The 20,244-nt window shown below is 44.9% G+C and overlaps 1 protein-coding gene across 8 annotated transcripts in view; it reads left to right on the top strand.

The window, feature by feature from the left end:
• PLEKHA5 (pleckstrin homology domain containing A5) overlaps nt 1–18,939 on the top strand; it is a 169,094-nt gene extending 150,155 nt beyond the window's left edge. For 6 of the 8 annotated variants that reach the window (XM_080913972.1, XM_080913970.1, XM_080913971.1 and 3 more), the window contains 11 exons: nt 1,874–1,985; nt 4,030–4,076; nt 4,996–5,184; nt 6,563–6,683; nt 7,906–8,021; nt 9,508–9,717; nt 12,505–12,645; nt 12,973–13,097; nt 14,270–14,406; nt 15,991–16,093; nt 18,128–18,939. In XM_080913972.1, coding sequence (XP_080770098.1) covers nt 1,874–1,985; nt 4,030–4,076; nt 4,996–5,184; nt 6,563–6,683; nt 7,906–8,021; nt 9,508–9,717; nt 12,505–12,645; nt 12,973–13,097; nt 14,270–14,406; nt 15,991–16,085 — 1,293 coding nt within the window. In that variant the 3' untranslated portion in view covers nt 16,086–16,093; nt 18,128–18,939. The remainder of the gene's footprint in view (nt 1–1,873; nt 1,986–4,029; nt 4,077–4,995; nt 5,185–6,562; nt 6,684–7,905; nt 8,022–9,507; nt 9,718–12,504; nt 12,646–12,972; nt 13,098–14,269; nt 14,407–15,990; nt 16,094–18,127) is intronic. The other 2 variants (XM_080913974.1, XM_080913973.1) reach the window with 2 other exon arrangements.
• The last annotated feature ends 1,305 nt before the right edge of the window (nt 18,940–20,244 follow it).

Raw genomic sequence — 20,244 nt, 5'->3', positions numbered from 1 at the left:
TGGAAAAGGTGCTAAGAGTTGTACATCTTGTCTGAAGGCAGCCAGAAGGGGATTCTCTACTCACTGGTCAGAGCTTGAGCACTAAGAGCCATCAGAGCCCAGAGCCCACCTACAACAGTGACACATTTCTTCAACAGAGCACACCTTCTCCTCCTTGTTGGAGGAGGTATGTTATTGTGGATGAGCTTTGGGGTTTCAAAAGGCACAGCAGGCTCAGTCTCTTCTCTGACTGTAGCTGTCAGGTACTACGTCAGCACTATGCCTGTGTGCCTCCAGCCATGCTGATCAGGAGTTAACCCTCTGAAACTGTAAACAAGTCAACACTTTATTTTTATGAGAGTTTGCCTCCCCCCAAAAAGTTGGCAGCTGTAGTTCTTGCCTTTAATTCCAGCACTCAGGAGGCAGAGGCAGGCGGATCTCTGTGAGTTTTGGGTTTGGCGTCAGCCAGGTTTACACAGAGAAACCCTGTCTCTGGGGGAGAGATGGGAGAGTTTGGCCTTGGCCAGGGTGTTTGCTCACAGCAATAGAACAATAGGACACTGTATGCCACAAGTGTGGGTCCTCAGAGGCTGAGGACAGTAATGGTCCCTGAACTCAGTGTTGCAGGTGGTTGTGAGCTATTCAGTGTATGCCCTCTGGAAGAGCAGCAAGTGCTCTTAAGAGCTAAGCTATCATTCCAGCCCCAAGAAAAATGTATTTTCCTTCAAGGGTAATAAAGGTATAACAGAGTCTTGAAACAGTATGATTTTTAACCTAAAGGTATGATATGCGATATTTAAATAAGAAAGTGAATGTACCAGAATAGAGTAAAAGTAGTTGTGATTAAATGTTTGTATTGAAAACACACTTACTTACTTCTGTCAGCCAAGTGTTTCTTTGGTTTTGTTTTTTGTTGTTTGGTTGGTTTTGTTGTTGTTTTGTTTTAGGATTTAGGAAGTAGTACAGGAGCCCTTATCCTCAGGACATATCCCATGCCTTTCAGTGAGTGATGAAACTACAGATAATACGGGTCCCTGTACAGAAAGGCTGGGAGGAGGTGATCCTGGGCCTTTAGAGATAGGTGTCATCAGCTCTGCCCCTGGACTGCCCACTTCCACACCTGCAACAACAAACTAGCAGCTGTAACTGACCAACAACTGCACAATAGTTACTCCTTAAATCCAGTCCTGGTGTTGTACTGAGAGTCTTGTGTGCTGGACAAAAGCACTGCTGACCTGCAGCCCACTGTTGGCTGTGTGTGAGACCAAATGGATCTGTAGTCGAGGGAGCCCATCATGAACCTTCTGTGGCTTTCCTTCTCTTCTCGGGGGCTTGTTTTTACTTAGGAAGAATTTTTCTCTCGTCCCTTCTAAGAGTGGTGAGGCACACAGCAAGCGTATACAGTAGCACATGTAATCAGAGAAATTCGGTGGTTTTCTCTTTGTGCTTTACCTCTCACCTTTGCAGCACTGTGGCCTCACATGTGTAATCCTCAATATCCTGGGGACTTAATCCTCTGAGGCTCTCATTTTCTATTACATAACTGGTAGAACTTAAAAGGCTGACTTTTTTCATAGCTCACTGTTGGATTAGTTCTTTTCCTGTTGCTGTCATAGAAAACCCTAACAAAAAGCACTTAATGGAGAAAGGGTTTCTTCTGGCTCTCAGTTCTGTTGTAGCAAGAAAGGCATGGCAGGAATGGCTGGAGGCTGGCACACACTCAGGAGAGAGAGAGTGAGAACAGGGGCCCAGCTGTAAGCCGTCAGAGTTCCTACCCAGTGTGTACTGCCTTTGTCAAGGCCCCACCAGCTGAAACCCAGGGTTCAAATGCATGAGTCCATGGAGGACATTTCCCACTCAAGCACCACAGTGATCTGTCCATCTTTACTGATAGAGTGAGTCGGCAGGAATTCAACGGGCACAGATTCAAAAAGAACTTTGGAGAATTCAAGATGTCATGGAGGGGTTGAGCAAACACAAACAGCAAAGAGGCTCTTCAGAAACAGGTGGGTCAGCTTTGCATGGCTGTGTCTAAATGGAAAGACATTAAATTTGTCATCTTAGTAGAGTTGATCATCAGAAAACGGTTACTCTGTGCCATTGAATGAGTACATAAGTTAATAAACTAAAAGCAGTAATTCTGGCAGCCACAGCCACACAAAACCTGAACTGTGTATGTGATTACTGAAGGTACGTTAGCTACTCTTACCTTCTGAATCTTCTAGGGGTGGGGGGCTGAAGTGATCCTACACCTTTTCCTCAATTTGCCCCCCCCCAGCTTCTTTAAGTTTTATTTATTTAATGTATGAGTGCATCTGCAGGCAAAGAAGAGGGCATCAGAATCCCTTATACATGGTTGGGAGCCGCCATGTGGTTGTTATCAGTTGAACTCAGGACCTCTGGAAGAGCAGCCAGTGCTCTTAACCTCTGAGCCATCTCTCCAGCCCTGCTTCCCCCACCCACACTTTTAATAACATATTTTATTTATATTTTGAAAGTTTCACACACATATACAATATATCAACATATGTCAGTATCACCTTGTCTTTTCTTATTTCTAACCAATGAATGCAGTTCCTGCTACCGTTAGCATGGTGACTGATCTTCTTGACTTTTCCCGTCCCAAATGTAATAGTAGTTGCCTGAGACTGTTGTATAGATTAACCGTGCTTCACCCTTTTCCATATTGGTGAACATGTGTTGTGTCTGGAGTTCTGTTTGTTACCGTCTGTAAGTCACTCTGTAACAGGCATCATTCCACCAGGTCCCACAGTATAAAGGATAGTACTCCATTCTAAAAAATACGGCCAGACTGGTCTCATAAAAGATTACTGTGTGTACCAGTAATGTTTGAGGAAACCTGTTTCTACATATTCCTTTTTTTTTTAAGATTTATATATTATATACACTATAGCTGTCTTCAGACACACCAGAATAAGGCAACAGATCTTATTACAGATGGTTGTGAGCCACCATGTGGTTGCTGGGATTTGAACTCAGGACCTTTAGAAGAGCAGTCAGTGCTCTTAACCACTGAACCCTCTCTCCAGCCCCTTTCTTTTCTTACATTAAAGATTTTTTTAACTTACTTTATGTGTACTGGTGTCCATGTTCATCTGTGTAACTTGTGCCCGTGGAGGTCAGAAGAGGGCAACAGATCCCCTAGAACTGCTAAAGACAGTTGTGAGCCTCCAACTGAGAACCCAGGTGGTGACCTTAACCAAAGAGCCATCTTTCCAGCCCCAAATACCATTTTTTAGATTTAATATTTAGGCCACATGGTGGTGGTAATAAACATCTGTAATCCCAGCACTCTGGAGGCAGAGGCTGGCAGATCACTGAATTCGAGGCCAGCCTGGTTGGTCTACAGAGCAAGTTCCAGGCAGCCAGGCCTATACAGAAAAACCTTGTCTCAAAAAACCAAAAAAGAAACTGAACGCTTCACCAGGTTGAAGCTATCACCATAGTCCTAGCACTAGGGAGGCTGAGGCCAGGGCATTTCCTCAGTCAGCGGCAGGCAAGATAACAAAATCCTGAGTGTAGCTGGGTAGGGACAGAGCACTGAAGACCATTTAAAGTAAGTAGAGCGGGGCTGGCCTGCTGAGACGGCTCACTGGGCAAGGACACTGGCTGCAGGACTGGAGACCTGGCTTTGATCCCTGAGCCCCACCTCCAAAGGTCATCCTCTGCCTCCTACGTGTGCACCTTGGCATGTGCATGTACATGTCCACAGAATAAATACGTGTCATTTAAAATGGTTTTAAATATTAAGATAACTGAAATCATTCTTTCTGTGGGTTTAGAAAGTTGCTCTTGCTGGTCAGTGGGGGCACACGCATTTAATCCCAGCACTCAGGAGGCAGAGGCAGGGGGATCTCTGCGAGTTCCAGGACAGCCTAGTCTAGAGCAAGTTCCAGGACAGCCAGGACAGTTACTCAGAGAAACCCTCTCTTGAAGAAGAAACCAACCAAAAAATAAAGAAGAGGAAGAGGAGGAGGAAGAAAAGAATGTGTTCTTAGCATACACAGTCATGCTTTTTCATCTCCCTAGGTCTGGCAGGACCACAGCCTCTCTCGTCAGCTAAGTACAAAAGCGAGGTAAGCTTGGCTTGCTTTTCTAGCTAACTGGAATGTTAACAAGTGAAATTAAAAGTAGTTACATCTCCTCTGTTCCTGAAAGAAATAGTTTCAGCCTGCCTGGGGTGGTGGTGTGTACCTGTAACCCCAGTGCTTGGGAGGTTGAGGCAGGAAGAGGTAAGTTTGCCTGGGCTGCATAGCAAGACTGTCTCAGAAGGAAAAAATGTTTTTTAAATATAAAAATATATTTAGGTCATTTTAATCTTAAAATGTTACTGACTTAGTAATTGGTGACTTAATGAATTTAACATGATTTTTCTTCCTTAAATGCAAAATTCAAATTAGTGACTACTTTTTGTCTGTTAAAACTTTAACATCATTGTACTTTTTCCTTGTAATTTAGATATTTATCATAGCCTCTTATGAATGAAGTTAGCTTTGTCATGCATGCCATAGAGAAATTTTAACAACAAAGAGATACTGTCAACCTAACCGAGGAAACCTGTGCCCTTGAGTTCTGTTTAAAAGCCAAAAAGTAAATTTTTTTTTTTCTCTCAAAGGCACCAAAAATACATAAGTTTTGGGGGTGTTTTTTGTTTGTTTGTTTGGTTGGTTGGTTGGTTGGTTGGTTTTGTTTTTGCCATCTCTTTTTCCTTCTGGTTTTTCAGTGATGTACAGCATATTCACATAATAGCCTGTCTGGGTAGGTAAAGCTACCCATACATGTAGGAGAAAGCATGTGGCATTTAAAACCCATCATTGACTATCAGGCTCAATTGTTTTGGTTTTTCAACCTAAGACTCTTGGCTTGGCAGTGTGCTTGGCAGTGTCCCTTTAATCATATTAAAGTAACTTTAAGTTAACATAGCAATGAAAACAGTTTAGAAATGCTTAATCCAATCTGCTTATCTAAATAAGGTGACTATTCTACAATCTTTAGGAAGAGGAAGTAGTCCCACCTCGGCCTCCACTTCCTCGGTCTTATGACTTTACAGAGCAGCCTCCCATAATCCCCCCTCTGCCCAGTGATAGCAGCTCCTTGCTCTGTTATAGCAGGGGCCCCGTGCATCTGCCTGAAGAAAAGAAGATTCATCAAGTTCAAGGATATCCAAGAAATGGATCTCACTGTGTAAGTGGCTGGAGTAGCCACAGAATGATTATGTATACCTGCCCATTTTTTTAATTTATTTATTTCATACTCTAGCTTATTTTTGCCATAACTCCATTTTTTAGCTAGTGCTTTTTTGTGTGCATATGACATTACCCTTTGTTTTTTCAATTTACATTTTACCATTCTCATTCGTTGTTCTCATAATTTTATATTTTGTTTTTCATAAAGTGGTTACTTTGCACATTTTGATCAAACTGTATTTTAAATTTGCTGTTTCATAGTGTTAGACACAGAGTGTTTAGATCAGAAAATAGGGAAATAGCAAAATGGATGGGCACTGAGCAGTTTAGGAAACCACGGAAGGATGTAGGCACTGGCAAGAAGCAGCGCTCCCTGCGGCTGGGAGTGAGGCTTCAGTGAGAAGTGAAGATGTTGTCATAAGCAAGGAGGAGATTCAGGGACCTGGGGTTAGGCAAGCGCATTGTGAGGTCAAGACCAGCCTGAGCTATAAAGTAAGTCCCTGTTTCCAAGGGGAAAAAAAGAAAAGAAAAGAAAATGGAGCTTGGCTAATGGTGGGGATGTTGTATTCTTTGATAGGAATTTAGTTTGAGATAAACCTTGCTCACTCAGACTTAACGTCTAGATGGGAGTTATTGGATTCTGTGACTTATTTTAGACCTTCATTTGACCATGATAAAAATGTGACTTGGGGCCAGGTATGATGGTACCCATCTGTCATCCGAGCACTCGGAGAGGTAGATAGATGCAGGAGAGATGTGACTCTAAACCAACCGAGACTGAGTAGCCTCAAGCAGAGCAAGGGGGCAGAATATCGTTGGGAGGTCAAAAGGTCAAGAGGTCAAGGCAAGTCTGGGCTACATGAGATCAGCAAGGAGCTAGAAAAGTGGCTCAGGACCCCAGATTCAGTATATTTATTGTTCTTCGCAATGCACAATTCCTCTGCAGTTCTGAGGAATCCAGCACCCTTTTGTAGCCTGTGGGCACCAGGCAACCCAAACACTAATATACATAAAATAAATAAATCTTTAGAGTATGTGCAAGGCCTTTGGATACCTACACACAGAAAAAAAAAAACCAACATACTTTGTCCTAGGAATATTCTTAATTTTAAAATAGTAAGTTTTACTAATTAAAAATTTTTCTAAAGAAGAAAAATAAAGCTTTCTACTCAGTTATCACATGACATGTATTATATCAGAAGTAGCCAGCTGGGGCTTTCAATTTGCATCTTTAAAGGCAAACTTATTTTCAGTTGAGCCCAGGACCTTTCAGGTGCTAGACAAACCTTCTAGCACTGAGCCTCCCACCTAGTCAAGGTACAGGCTGCAGTGCGTATGCAGCTTTTGTTGTTACAATCACTTCTCTTCCATTCAAGGGTCCAGATTATAGACTCTACAAGAGTGAGCCAGAGTTAACCACAGTGGCAGAAGTTGATGAATCTAATGGAGAAGAAAAATCAGAGCCAGTTTCTGAGACAGAAGCTCCTGTTGTTAAAGGTCAGCATTTACAGTATTTTACCTGTTTTATGTCTTTGTTTTCAGATATTTTAGTATATATATTTCAACCAGTATGTACATAAATCTATAAACTCGTATCTGAAATCTTTGAGATCCCTTTGAGTTTCCCAGTTAAAAAATGTTTTGAGCTGTGTGTGGTGATGCACTTAAAAGGCAGAAGTAGGTGAATCTCTGGGACTTCAAAGCCAGCCTTCTCTACATAGTAAACTCCAGAAAAGAAGCCAGAGAGTTGGCTCAGAGGTTTAAAAGTACTTACAGAGGACCTAGGTTCAAGTCTCACAACCATCTATAACTCTAGTTCCAGGGGATTCAAACTCCCTTCTAACCTCTGGCACCACACACACACACATGGAATACACACATACACATAAAACAAAAATTCCAATATATGTGTGTTTTGTTTTCTGAGGTGGGGTTTCTCTCCAGCCTTGGCTGTTTTAGGACTCCTGAATACCTGGCCTTGAACTCGGAGCACTACCTGCCTCTGCATCAGAGTGCCTAGATGAAAAACATGTTTAGGGCTAGAGAGGTGGCTCAGTGGTTAGAGCACTGACTGCTCTTCAGAGGTCCTGAGTTCAATTCCCAGCAGCCACATGGTGGCTCACAACCATCTGTAATGAGGTCTAATGCCTTCTTCTGGCATGTCTGAAGACAGCTACAATGTACTCATATATAATAAATATTTAAAAAACAAAAACATGTTTTTAAAGAAATTAGAATTAAAAGAACCAGAAAAGTTTGGGCAAAAGAGTCACCATAAGGAAGTGTGATGGCCCATGGATTAGGAGAACTTGTCTTTCTTCCAGAGGACCCAGTTTCAATACATACATACACAAAGTTAAAAATATAATGAACAGATCTTTGTGAGATCTTGTTATGTGTTTTATTTTTCATCTATGCCTCATGTGGGTCTCTCAGAGGGCAGGAGAGGGCATGGGACCTTTACAGCTGGAGGTGCAGATAGTTGCAGCAATGACACTGACAGAGGGACCCCAAACCTCTGTGACAGCAGGAGACATAGCCACTGAGCCTTCTGTCCAGTCCCACCAGATCCGAGTGACAGGAGAGCACTGGTCCTGGGTCAGGTCCAGTCCCAGCTCACTAGGAACGTGTGCACAGCAGAGCCTCCAGTGTGATGCTTGGCACGGCACCACGCCAGCTCACAAGTGTTTTGTGGAACTTACAGTGCTCTAACTTTCAGGTTCCCACTTCCCAGTCGGAGTTCCTCTGAGGACAAAGTCACCCACACCCGAGTCATCGACGATAGCTTCCTATGTGACCTTGCGGAAGAGTAAGAAGATGGTGGAGCTAAGAACGGTATAGGCCTCCTCGCTGCTACCAAGAGCTTGCTGTCTGTAGAGTTGGAGTGGGAGCATCTCACAGGACAGCCATCACAGTGTCTTTGGCACTGTGTCTTAGCAGGGCATGGTGGCACACACTTGTGATCCTGATTTCTCAGGAGGCTGCAGTTTGAGTTTGACCCTGGGTTTGAGGCTAGCTTGGATTATAAAAGACCCTGTCTCAAAATTTACCACAAAAATAAGAACAATTGTAAGAGAAAACTAACAGCTTTGTATCACTGTTACTGTAGTGGTCATAGTTCTGAAGTAGTGTTATTAAGAGAGAGAGGCTGTTTTTCTCCTTAAGACAGATTTATTTATGTTGACCCTACTTTAGCCTCCCAAGTGTTACAAATATACACCACTATACCCGCTACTACTCCCAACTCAGACCAACGAAACAAGAAATCTATGATTTCTGTCCCACAGATTGTAAATGTATAAAATTTCTTCCCTCCCCATTTCTCCTAACCTGAGGCTTATGTCATTTTCTGTTTCAGAGACATGGAGTAACTTTATTCAGAGGAGCCGTACCATTTATTCATTTATGTTTAGTGAGACAGGCATCAGTATGTAACCCAGGCTAGCCTCAAACTTACAGCATTCCTGCTTCTGCTTTTCACTACAACAGACAACCGTGTATGGGGGGTAGGGAATAGAGAGACCTCACAGGGTGTCTCAATGAACTCCAGAAATCTGTCTGGCTCTCCTTCTGTGACCCAAGCACCAGGATTTTAGATAGGAGCTGCTGTACCTGGCTTTCTCAAGGTCTTCACGTGTGACAGCAGGCACTTGACTGACTGAGCCAGCCCTCCAGCCCCAGCACTATCTTTCGAATAGCATAGCTTTATTTTGGCTTGGTTTGGGGTGTTTTGTTTTCATTTGGTTTGGTTTTTGAAACAGTTTCTCTGTATAGCCTTGGCTATCTTGGAAATCTGTAGACCAGCCTGACCTTGAACTCACAAAGATCTGCCTGGCTGTGTTCCCAAGTGCCAGGATTGAAGGGGTATGCCAACACTGCCCAGCTTCCGCAGGGCTTCATAGAACTATCTAGTGTAGATTTGGAGCCTGTGGGTCGAGAGAGAGAGAGGGAGGGAGAGAGGTAACAGGAGCATAGGCTCTCCAGCTGCCCTCTGGCTGCTTTGGCTCTCAGTCACCCTTCCCTGTGGCTGGCTGAGCTGATCCCAGGAGGCCAGCACTCTGTCACAGGCTAATGCTTCTGATGTTCCCTTATTGTCACTGAAGACAGAAACTGTAAATTTACCTTACAACAGTTTCTATTGTATCTCATGCACTCCAGTCCTGCTTTAAACTCTGTGTAGCTGAAGATGTCCTTGATCCTCCTGCTTCTGGTTTATTTGGTGCCCAGAATCCAAATGAGGGCCTAGTGCATGCTATGCAAGCACTTTCCCGACTGAGGGGCCGTGTACCTGCATGTTCACAGACTGATTTTTAATTTTAAGGAAAGACCTAGAAGTGCCGTGGAGCAGCTCTGTCTGGCTGAAAGTCCTCGACCTAGGATGACCGTGGAAGAGCAGCTAGAGCGGATCAGGAGGCACCAGCAGGCCTGCCTGAGGGAGAAGAAGAAGGGGCTGAGTGTCATCAGTGCTTCCGACCCGTCTCCCTCACAAAGTCCTTCAAGTGTGAGGGACAGTCCTTTCAGGGTTCCTCAGGTACACTGACTAATTGTGGTTCAGTTGCTTTTGACTACTGTAGACACATCTTTGCTCCTTGCTGGTTAAGAAAACTGGCTTATGTAATATGCTTCAAAGAAGCAGCCAGCTGGTAGTGACAGAAGGGCCACTAGCCATGGGCATTGTCACAGGCTAATTAATACTCTATCTCAGAATTATATCCCAGGCCTTGTGTAGCATTCTCCTGCTGTGGTCCCCATGCAACTAAGGTGGTAGACATACGTCACAGACCAGGCTACGGTTGTAGGTGGGACTGATCTGTTTCTTTATTTTGTGCCTGTGTGTGGGTGTGCACTCCAGAACACCCATATGGAGAGGACAACCTGTCCAGGGGTTGACCTCGGGTTGTGAGGCTTGGCAGTAAGCAGCACCCTTACCCACTGAGCCATCTCTGACTAGTTTTTCTTTCTGCCGTGCTGTTTATAACCAGGTCTGGCGGGAACCTTATGTAGCCCAGGCTGGACAGGAAATTCTTCCTCTACTCCCAGTATTGGGGTTGCAGACATAAGCCACCACACCCAGCCTCTTTAGGTTTTACTTTATTTCTAGTCAGGGTGGGAGGGACAACACAGGTCTCTCCACAGGTAGCTGAGAATGACCTTAAATTCCTGATCTCTTGCCTCCACTTCAGAGTGACAGCATCCCCTCTATCTTTTTATTTTTTCTTTCGGCTTTTCAAGACCAGGTTTCTCTGTATAACCATGGCTATCCTGGACTCGATTTGTAGACCAGGCTGGCCTCAAATTCACAGAGATCCTCCTGTTTCTGCCTCCCAGATGCTGGGATTAAAGATAGGCGCCATTGTGCCCAGCTCAAAAAACAGTTTAAGAGTCTCACTAATTGTCCATACAACCGTGAACTGACCTTGTAGCCAGACAGTCCTGTGTTAGCCTACAGAGGGCCTGAGCCACGAGGAGGTACCATCGTGACTGCTTCAGCTGAGTTACATAGACACAGACTTACATGTTTGATAGGGTTTAAGAGGTCTACTATAGAGATAACTGCTTTATATAATTTGGTTATTAGAATAGTAACTATGGGGGCTTGTTAGAATGAAAATAACCCTATGCTCAAGAGAGGAGAGCCAAAATAACTGTTGGATGCCCTTGTACTTCCTGTGGCTTAATCACCTCAACTGTAAGCTCATTATACAACATGACCTGTTCATACAGAGAGACACGTTACCTGTCATGCAGAATGGGCCCTGGCCTTGTTTACTCATCACTATGATAAACACCAGAACCCAGAGCGACTTAGGGGGAGAAAGGGTTTTGTTGTCTTGCGGATTTGTCATCAAGGAGAGCCAAAGGGACCTACTGCCTAGAGATGGCACTACCCACCGTAGGCTAAGCTCTCCTATGCCAGTTATCAATTAAGAAAATGATCCACGAGGCAGTCTGACAGAGACAGTCCTCCATTTGAGATGCCTCCAGAAAGCTCTAGGTTGTGTCAGCTACATGAGGCTGTGATGGCTGACATTAACGTGGGAAGTGTATACTGTGGGTGTACTGTGGGAAGCGTGTACATATAGTCCACCTCTTCTCCCATCCAGGAAGAGCAGACCTTGCTCATGGGCATTATACTCTGACTGTTGAACTATGGCATACTTTACAAATTGCAGAATGGGTGATTTAAAAAGAGAAGGAAGGAAGGAGAAAGTATATATTCCCTTCATTGATTTTTTTAAATAGAAATCTTCCCTATAAGTTTTCCACATTAATTCCTACTATCTATTAAAAATGTGCACACACATGCACAGTGCCAATGTAAGGATGCTTCATAAACCAAACAGAGGGAAGGCTGGGTGTGGTAGCTCAGTCATGTAATCCCAGCATTTAGCAGCCTGGGCTGCCTAATGAGACATTGTCTAAAACAAAACAACGGGAGTACTGTAGAACTGACTCAGAGATTAAGAGTGCACGCTGCTCTTCTAGAGGACCCAGGTTCAGTTCCCAACACCCACATTATCTTAGTCAGCGTTTCTGTTCCTACACAAACATCATGACCAAGAAATAAGTTAGGGAGAAAAGAGTTTATTCACCTTACACTTCCACACTGCTGGTTATCACCAGAGGAAGTCGGGACTGGAACTCAATCAGGTCAGGAATCAGAAGCTGATGCAGAGGCCATGGAGGGATGTTACTTACTGGCATGCTTCCCCTGGCTTGCTCAGCCTGCTTTCTTATAGAAACCAGGTCTATCAGCCCAGGGATGGCACCACCCACAATGGGCTGGGCCCTCCCCCCTTGATCACTAGTTGAGAAAATGCCTTATAGCTGGATCTCATGGAGGCATTTTCTCAACTGAGGCTCCTTTCTCTGTGATAACTCCAGCTTGTGTCAAGGTGACACACAACCAGCCAGTACACACATCAAGCAGTTCACATCCACCTATAACTCCAGCTCCAGGAAATCTGACTCTTCAGGCTCCACAAGTACCCATATACACAGACATCCCTACTTACAAACATAGCCAAACAAAAGCCTTTAAACTGGGCAACAGTAGCACAGACCTATAAGCGCTACATGTAGGAGCTGTAGGCAGAGGATTGCAATTTCCGTACCAGTCTGGACTACGTAACAAGACCCTATAATCCCACCAAGTCATGAAGCCTATTAACCTTGTAGGAAAGAGAATCACTACAAATCTATGGCCAGCCTGAGCACCCTAGAGAGTTCTGGGCCAGTCTGGAGTGAGACCCTGACTCAAGACAATAACAGAAAATGTTAAGTGCCTAAATAAAAATGCTATCTGTGTTTTGAGCAGGCTCAAAGGAGGGATGATAACATTAAGGAGCTAGACACCATCCTCAGAGAAAATGATGTAGAGCCAGACTGTGAAACTCCAGCAGCAGAAACTGCTCACGTAGAAGAAGCTGAACCCCAAAATGCAGACATCAGCCGAAAGGTAGGAGTGTGGAGATGGAAGGCGGGGGATTAGAAAGATGAGAATTACGGAGTTAAGGTGTGCAACCTCTAAGTCTAAATGATAGATTCTCTTCCGTGTTTACCACATAAAAATATCACCCAATAGCTATGTATGTAATGTTATTATCTCTTGTATAAATGACCTTATGCATTTTAGTAGTAAATAATATTAATTTTTAATATACTTAAATCTAGATTGAGCTACAAGTATTTGGGGACATAATCTTTAATTAATGTTATCATTTCTGGTTTACAAATGTTAAACATTCTAAGAATACGTTGAAAAGGACTTTTTCTTACTTTGCAGCTAAAAAGAACTGAAAGTGTCTTTTATGAGATGCTTTACACACCTGAACCAAATGGACTGACTTCTGAGGATGGGGTGGATGAGGAACAGCATAAAGAGCAGATGCCTGGAGATGGTCCGTGCAGGTGAGAATGAAAGAAGAAAAGGGGCACTGCTTCAGAAAGCTGAGGCTGCTTGTATGATTCATTTATTTTATGTGTGTATTTTGCCTCTGTGTGAGTGAGTGAGTGAGTGTGTGTGTGTGTGTGTGTGTGTGTGTGTGTGTGTGTTGCCTGCCGTGTGGACAAAACCCATGATCTCTCCAGGAGCAGCCAGTGCTCTAAAGGACTGAGTGAGCCACCCCTCCAGCTCAGCTATGTGATTCTCTAACTTAGTGAGCTAAACTGGGTGTGGTCGAGCTCAGGAGACAGAGGCAGGCAAATCTTTTGAGTTTGCAGTCAGATGGACTATAGAGCAAGTTCCAGGATAGCCAGGGCTACATGGACCTTGTCTCAGAAAACCAAACAAACAAAGCAAGTGTTTGAATCAGAAGTGGACTTTAAGGGCCTAGAGAAATGAATTCAGTACTTGTTAAACCAACTTGAGGTAATGAGTTCAGATCCCTGTTGTGCACATACAAGCTAAGACAGCAGAGCGCAGTTGTACCTGACGCCGTGGGAAGCTGTACAGAGACAGGAGCATCCCCGGAGCTCTTACACCAGCCAGTCTAGCCAAATCTAAGAAGAGGCCCTGACTAGGAGCTGGAGCCATAGCTCAGCAGTTAAGATCACCAGGCTGCTCTTATGAGGACTTGGCTTGGGTTCCCAAGATGCACATGGCAGCTCACTGCTGTCTCTAACTCCACTTCCAGAGAATCTGATGCCTTCTTCTGGCAGAGGGTACTGTGCATGCATATGCTATGCAGGTATACACAGAACACCCATATACATAAATAAGAACATCACTTATTCTTCACATTATCAGCTATTAAATAGAGATGGTAGCATCTTTGTATGAGAGGAGGGGTGTGTGTGGAGGGTCACTGCCTATGAAGTCAAGGATGACCTTGAGTTTGTGATCATTCTGCCTCTGGCTTCTGTACTGAGATTCAAGAGTGAACCACACACCCGACTTCTGTGTCGTATGAGTTTCCATTAGAAAGTTAGAAGGAGGCCAAGTGTGGAGGTGTACAGCCATGGCCTTATATGGAAATCTGAGTCAAAATCAGCTGAGGCCATGTAGCTTGACCCCATGTCAGAAGTACAAAGAAGCTAGATGGTGTCCTGCAAGTTTTAACATGCCAGTCTGTTCCCATCAGCCCTCAGGAAGAGGCTGCCATGGCAAACCATCAGGCAGAATCACCCCCTGAAGAAGCAGAGAGTCTTCATGAAGATGAGGAAACTCTTGCTTCCTATGAGCCAGCTCCTGAAATTCCTAGGGAGAATCAAACCACAGGTACGTGCATGCTTAAAGCTTAATACTTCCCTTAGTGGGTGCTAAGGGGAGCTCTTGCTTTTACTTCTCCAAGGGAAGTCTACCAAGGGACCCACTTCCATGCGTGATCTCTCTGTCTCTGAACTATGGAGGAGGCAGCGATCCCTGCTCTGACACCATGGCCTGGCGCTCAGAGAATTCGTCTTCATTTTATTTTTCAACCCTGACACAGTGGACTGTCTCTCTAAAGAGCCAAGCGTGACGACTCTTGCAGTTCCTGTACTGAAGGATGCTGAGGCAGTTCAAGCCCAACCAGTGCTAACATAGCACGACTTTGTCTCAGAAATCATTAGGGCTAGAGAGATGGCTCAGTGCTTAAGTTACATACTGCTTTTACAGTGTTTCCTTGAGTGGTGCCTTGAGCATCGGAGATGACTTGCGCCCACCTCCACACAGACAGACATTTGTTGTTGTTAGTGAGAGGCTTTGTCTGTGTAACAGCTCTGGTGTCCTGGAAAACACAGGCACACACCCGTATGCACATGTGCATTTGCTGTTGCTTTTGAGACACGCTTTCTCTATGTGAGAGCCCTGGCTGTTCTGGAACTTGCTTGGTAGACCAGGCTGGCCTCAAACTCACCAGGTCCCTCCTGCCTCTGCCTTGAGAGTGCTGGGATTAAAGGTGTGTGCCACTGTGCCCTGCTACACAATTTAAAACAAAATCCTTTTTAAATGATTTCTTCCTACATGGAAATCTTACAGGCTGGGATCCTTAGAAACCACCCCTGATACTTTGGGAGCTGTGAAATTGTGCACACTTGAGATGTCGGTGTGGGAGAATCCCACTGAAGTACACAGCACATTAGAGAGCAGGAGGTTGTGCTGGTCTCTTTTGGGTGGTGTATGTGAATTTTGGGTGGACCCTTGGCCACTGTTCTTCACTCCTGCCCCTGCCTCCCGAGCACCAGGACTGTCGCTACAACCAGCCTTTCGCTTGTCTCCTGTACTCTATAAGCAGAGCACATTTCAGTCCTCTCATGTCACTGTCACGCCGGCCTAACACCAAAGAGTAGCAACAGTGAACTGCTTTCTGAGGGCCACCCTTAGGAAAGTGTCTGTGTCGGCCATGTTCCCTGTGAGGCGTTCTCACTGTGAGCACAGGGATTCCCACTCTGGAGCAGAGTGCTCTGGTGTTCGTCCTGCAGCACTGACACAGACGCAGAACAGTCTGACGGTGCATATGGATACTCAGAAGGCCCATCCATTTAGCGGTTCTTTCTTTTTCCTTTTATATAGATATATAGATATATAGATTTATTTATTTTTGGTTTTTCGAGACAAGGTTTCTCTGTATGGCCCTGGTGGTCCTAGAATTCACTTTGTAAACCAGGTTGGCCTCAAGGGGCCTGCCTGTGCCACCATGCCCGGCATTAGTAGGATTTGAAAGATGTCTTCTGACCTCTACAAACATTCACACACTCCTGCACACACAAACACAGAATAAATATCAACGATTTTTGTTCTAAACAACATTCATATATGTGTAGATTATATGTTTGTGTGTGTGTGTGTGTACTTATCTTCTGTTTTCTTGGTGTGTTTTAGTGAAAAGTCTGTCCCCGTCTCCTGGCTCCTCCACGGCAGCAGATCCGCCCACTCCACCACAGCTCACAGAAGGATCGCATTTCATGTGTGTGTAGTCTCAGAAGTATGTCTTCTCTTCCCTTTGGTGCTTTGTGTTAGGAGTATGTTACTTGGATTGTATCCATTTGTTGGAACAGCGATACAGAATTAACCCTGGACTGTGAGCCACCAGAACACTAGGCCATAGTTCAGGTTCTCACATCGCCCTTGCAGGGCGTGGGTCTGTGGCTGTTTTCTCTCAGTCTCTCTTACCATCACCCATAAGTGCAGCAGAACCTACACTGGCCTGTGCCAGCCCTCCCTCAGCACAGCAGCCGTGCCTTGAAGACATCCTGCATACTCAGGGCTGAGGAAGCGGGTGCCGTCCTTAGCTGAAGTGATGCTTATGATACAGTCTGGGGTGGAGCCTTGACATCCCGAAACTGTGGCTGGAGCCAGGACAGAGAGCTAGGGTGACTTCCTCAGTCACTGCTTCCTCTGGGCTTTCCTTATTACTATTACACAGTAGTAATGTGTGTGTTATGTATCTAATGCATGTGTAATGGAATGCTACATGAGTGTGCTACAAGTGTGCGAAGGCCAAAGGACAACTTTGTGGGACCAGTTCTGTCCTGCCACCATGTACATTCTGGGCTTTGAACCTGAGTTATCAGTGAGGTCATAGGCACTGCTAAATCACCTCAGCAACCACACAGGCACACACACGCACACATACGCCTCTGCTTTTAAACAGTCTAGACTGTGTGCACAGTACCTACTTAGCTCATAACTTTGTGCTTATAAGTAAATAGTTTTCCTGAAAAACTAAAGTGAAAATTTGTACACCTTTTCGGCATGTTTTCTCAGCATCTACCACCTCTTATATTACTGGGAACTTTTGAGTCACCGTAAGTTCCAGAGTGGTAGGAAGTAACACAGGCTGTCAGACATCTTCAGATGAACCTGGTCATTGTGCAGTGGGGCCTCTTGTCTGGGTCTGTCCTCATCCTCGCTTTTGTAGTAGCTCTCCACTTTTACTCGCAGCGCCTGTGGGTTGTGGTTTAGTTTCCATACTGGGTTGAGGTACTTCACTAGAGTTAGGGATGACTTACTGTGTATCTGTGGCTTGTCTTTTTCACTCACAGAACTTGTGAGTGGTATTAAAGTGACTCTGGTGACAGATAACACTAGACAAGAGACCCACACGCTTGTGGCCTAACAGTGTCTTCTGCTTCCATTAGTGAACAGATAGATGGGCAGAGAGAACATTCACAGAGCCACGTAACGTGGCCTTTAACCCAGCTCCTGAGAGGCAGATACCAGTGGGTTTCTGTGAGTTTGAGGACAGCCTGGTGCTTACATCGTGAGACTCTGTCTCAAACAAACAAATATCTGCCGGAGTTGGGCATGTAGCTCCTCAGTTGGTATAGAAGATACTTAACGTGCATGAAGTTCAGGATTCAAGTCCCAGGGCCACAAGGACTCCAGCATGATGGTGCACAGCAGTAATCCCAGCACTTGGGAGGAAGAGGCAGGAGAAGCCAGCCTGAGCTTCGTGAGGTTCCATGTCAAAACAAAAAGGGGTTCTCAGGAATTTTAGGTGTCTGGCCATGATTTATGGTACAGTAACTGTTCCTCTAACCAAGGACACTAGGACCTTAGACGCATCGGTGTCTTAACCTTTTGTTCCAGCTCCAGTGGCAGTGGGCATTGCAGTCAGGGATAGGCATGAGTGATAGTTTTCATCTCCCTTTGTTGACACCCACACAGCTAAGCCTGAGGCACAGACACTGTTGCTACTTACAACTTGCCGGTGTACGTGTCGTGGTTCTCTGAACCTGTGGTTTTGGCAAGATGTAGGGATCCTTACAAGTGCTGCTGTGGATGCAACTCAGTAAGTTGCTGTGCTACAGAGAAGCCGAGCTGAGCTGGCCTACTTCACTGCAGCAGATAGAATTTGCATTAAGGCAATGAAGAAAGCGCCTGTCCGTGTGTTCTGGGTTAGGGCTTTCAGGCCATGTTTGTCACCTCTGTTGTTCTGCCTTAGTTACTTTGGGACATAGCATCATTAACTTTGCAGATGTCAGAAGTAATGCCCCCTCTCTCTCATGTTTTCCAGCTGCACTGACGTCTGTTGAGAGCACACAGAGCTGAAGCTGTGGACCCTCAGTGTAAGAAGATGTACAGTATACCTTAAATCTATGAAATTCATAGTTCGGATGCTTCTGACCACAGAGCATCGTTTTATCACCTTTGGAAAATGTTTATTCCAAACTAGCTTTAATGGCCCATATGTGCACTCCTTAGTGTCCAGGTCACCGTTCCCCACAGGCTGCTATGAGTTCAGAGGTCAGTCAGGTGCTTTCCCGCGCTCCATCCAGAGCTTGCTTGGTTGCAGTTTCCAGATTTGGATGCTTAAGTCTCAGTGAACTTGGGTTTCTTTGCTTTGCAGTGAGGCCACACTTCCTGTGGAGCTCGTTTGCTTCCCGTCTTTGTTCTCCCCATTTTGGCTTCTGCAGTGCTTTGTTTGACACTTGATTTGTAAAAATTTTATATAAATATATTTAAAATGTGCCATTTATCACTGCTAAGTGAAGTCTGTCCCGTGTGCGGCTCTAACCCTCCTCAGACTGCACCGTCAGCAGTTCCTGCCACGCTCCATCTGCTTCCACACAAATGCTGTTGCTTAGCTTTTCTTTAAAAAGCCAAACAATTACAAGCGTAGGTATTTTGAAGTACTGGACATTCATGTCATTGGAATAGACGTGTACAGCAATAAGCAGGCTTTTAGATCCAGTACTTGGTTTGTGTACAGATGTAATTCCCGCTCGTTGTGTGGAAGTTACACAGTGAGCACATGTAAGAAGGCTGCGTACTACAGTTTAATGCAGATAAATGTTCATAGCTCATTTCTTTTTTATCATGTTAAATAAATGTTGATGTTCTTAAATCACTTGTGTTAGAATATTTTTCCTTTCCTCCCTCACTCTCCCTCCTCCCCACCCCCTTTCTCTCTGTATATGTTTCGCTCTCCAGGGTTTCAGGATTTCACCATGTTGCTCTGGCTGGTCTGGATCTTGAGAGACTGCTTGGCTCTGCTCCCCAAGTATTGGAGTTAGAGGCACGCACCACCCATGTTTGGCTAGAGTCTTTTCATGGAAAAAATGGAGAGTCTGAGACCAGGAGTGTAGCCTACAGGTAGAGCACTTCCTCAGCTTGTGTGAGGCCCTAAGTTCAACTTCAACATCAGGAAAAGGAAAGGGCAAAAAATTCAGAGACCCACATGACCTCTAAAAGAAAAAATGGCACATTAATCTGCCTCCCTGGGCAACATCATTAAAAGGCCTTATGTATGCATCTCGCCCTCCTGTGGCAGAGTAGAGGAACCTGAGGGCACATAGGAACATGGTGCCCACCACGGTTTATACCCACTTCATGGCACAGTGTAGACCGCCATACCATTCTTCTGACTTCCCATAGATTGCAGCTTTACACCAATCACCAATCTCCTACCTTGTTTCCACGTGTCCAAGCTGCAGCCCCACTGTGGTTAGAGAGAAGGTGGGGGAGGGACAGACAGGGCCATGTCTCTGCCATGGGAAACTAGACAGTTTCTCATGAGATGGTTTCTTTAGGATACATTCTTTACAGATGTTCACGCTCTTCAGAATCAATTATGTTTCCTTGCCCTGTAACCTTTTGTTCCTGCTATACATTGTTCCCAGAGCACAAGGAAATGCGATGCTTTTTGGATTCCTGTGTAGAATAGCCCCAACCAAGTTGGCACTGGCCAAGTGTGTCCCCCACCGCATGATACACTAAAAAGAATTTAGACTTAATTTGAAATGCAGGTGTATAAAAATGCATGCACTGCAAAAGGAAACAAAGGGAAACGTGCTCGGCTGGAGTCTACATAGGTCAGTGAAAACAGGTCAGAACAGCTTTGCAAGCTCCTCTGTAAGTGCGGTACCTTAACCCAGCTGTGCCAAAGAAAAGCCTCAGAGGATGCCCTCTCGGCCATAACTGATACAAGGTGACTTTATCATGATGACAGCTTTTGTCTTTCTCTGAGGTTTGGGGTGAGAGTCTCTATTTGGTAAAGATTTGTTTCTTACCTTTTAAGTGCCCATGAGTTGAGAGGATCTCACTGAGACTAAAGATAGCAGATCTTCCTGGAGCTGGAGTTACAGGCAGTTGTGAACTGCTCTTAACCCACCAGGCTAGAATAAGACCGCT

This window comes from Micromys minutus (genome assembly GCF_963924665.1).
Source record: "Micromys minutus genome assembly, chromosome: 3".
Taxonomy (NCBI): Eukaryota; Metazoa; Chordata; class Mammalia; order Rodentia; family Muridae; genus Micromys; species Micromys minutus.
The sequence above is the reverse complement of the archived record's forward strand: the minus strand, read 5'-3'. Positions and strand labels throughout refer to the sequence as shown.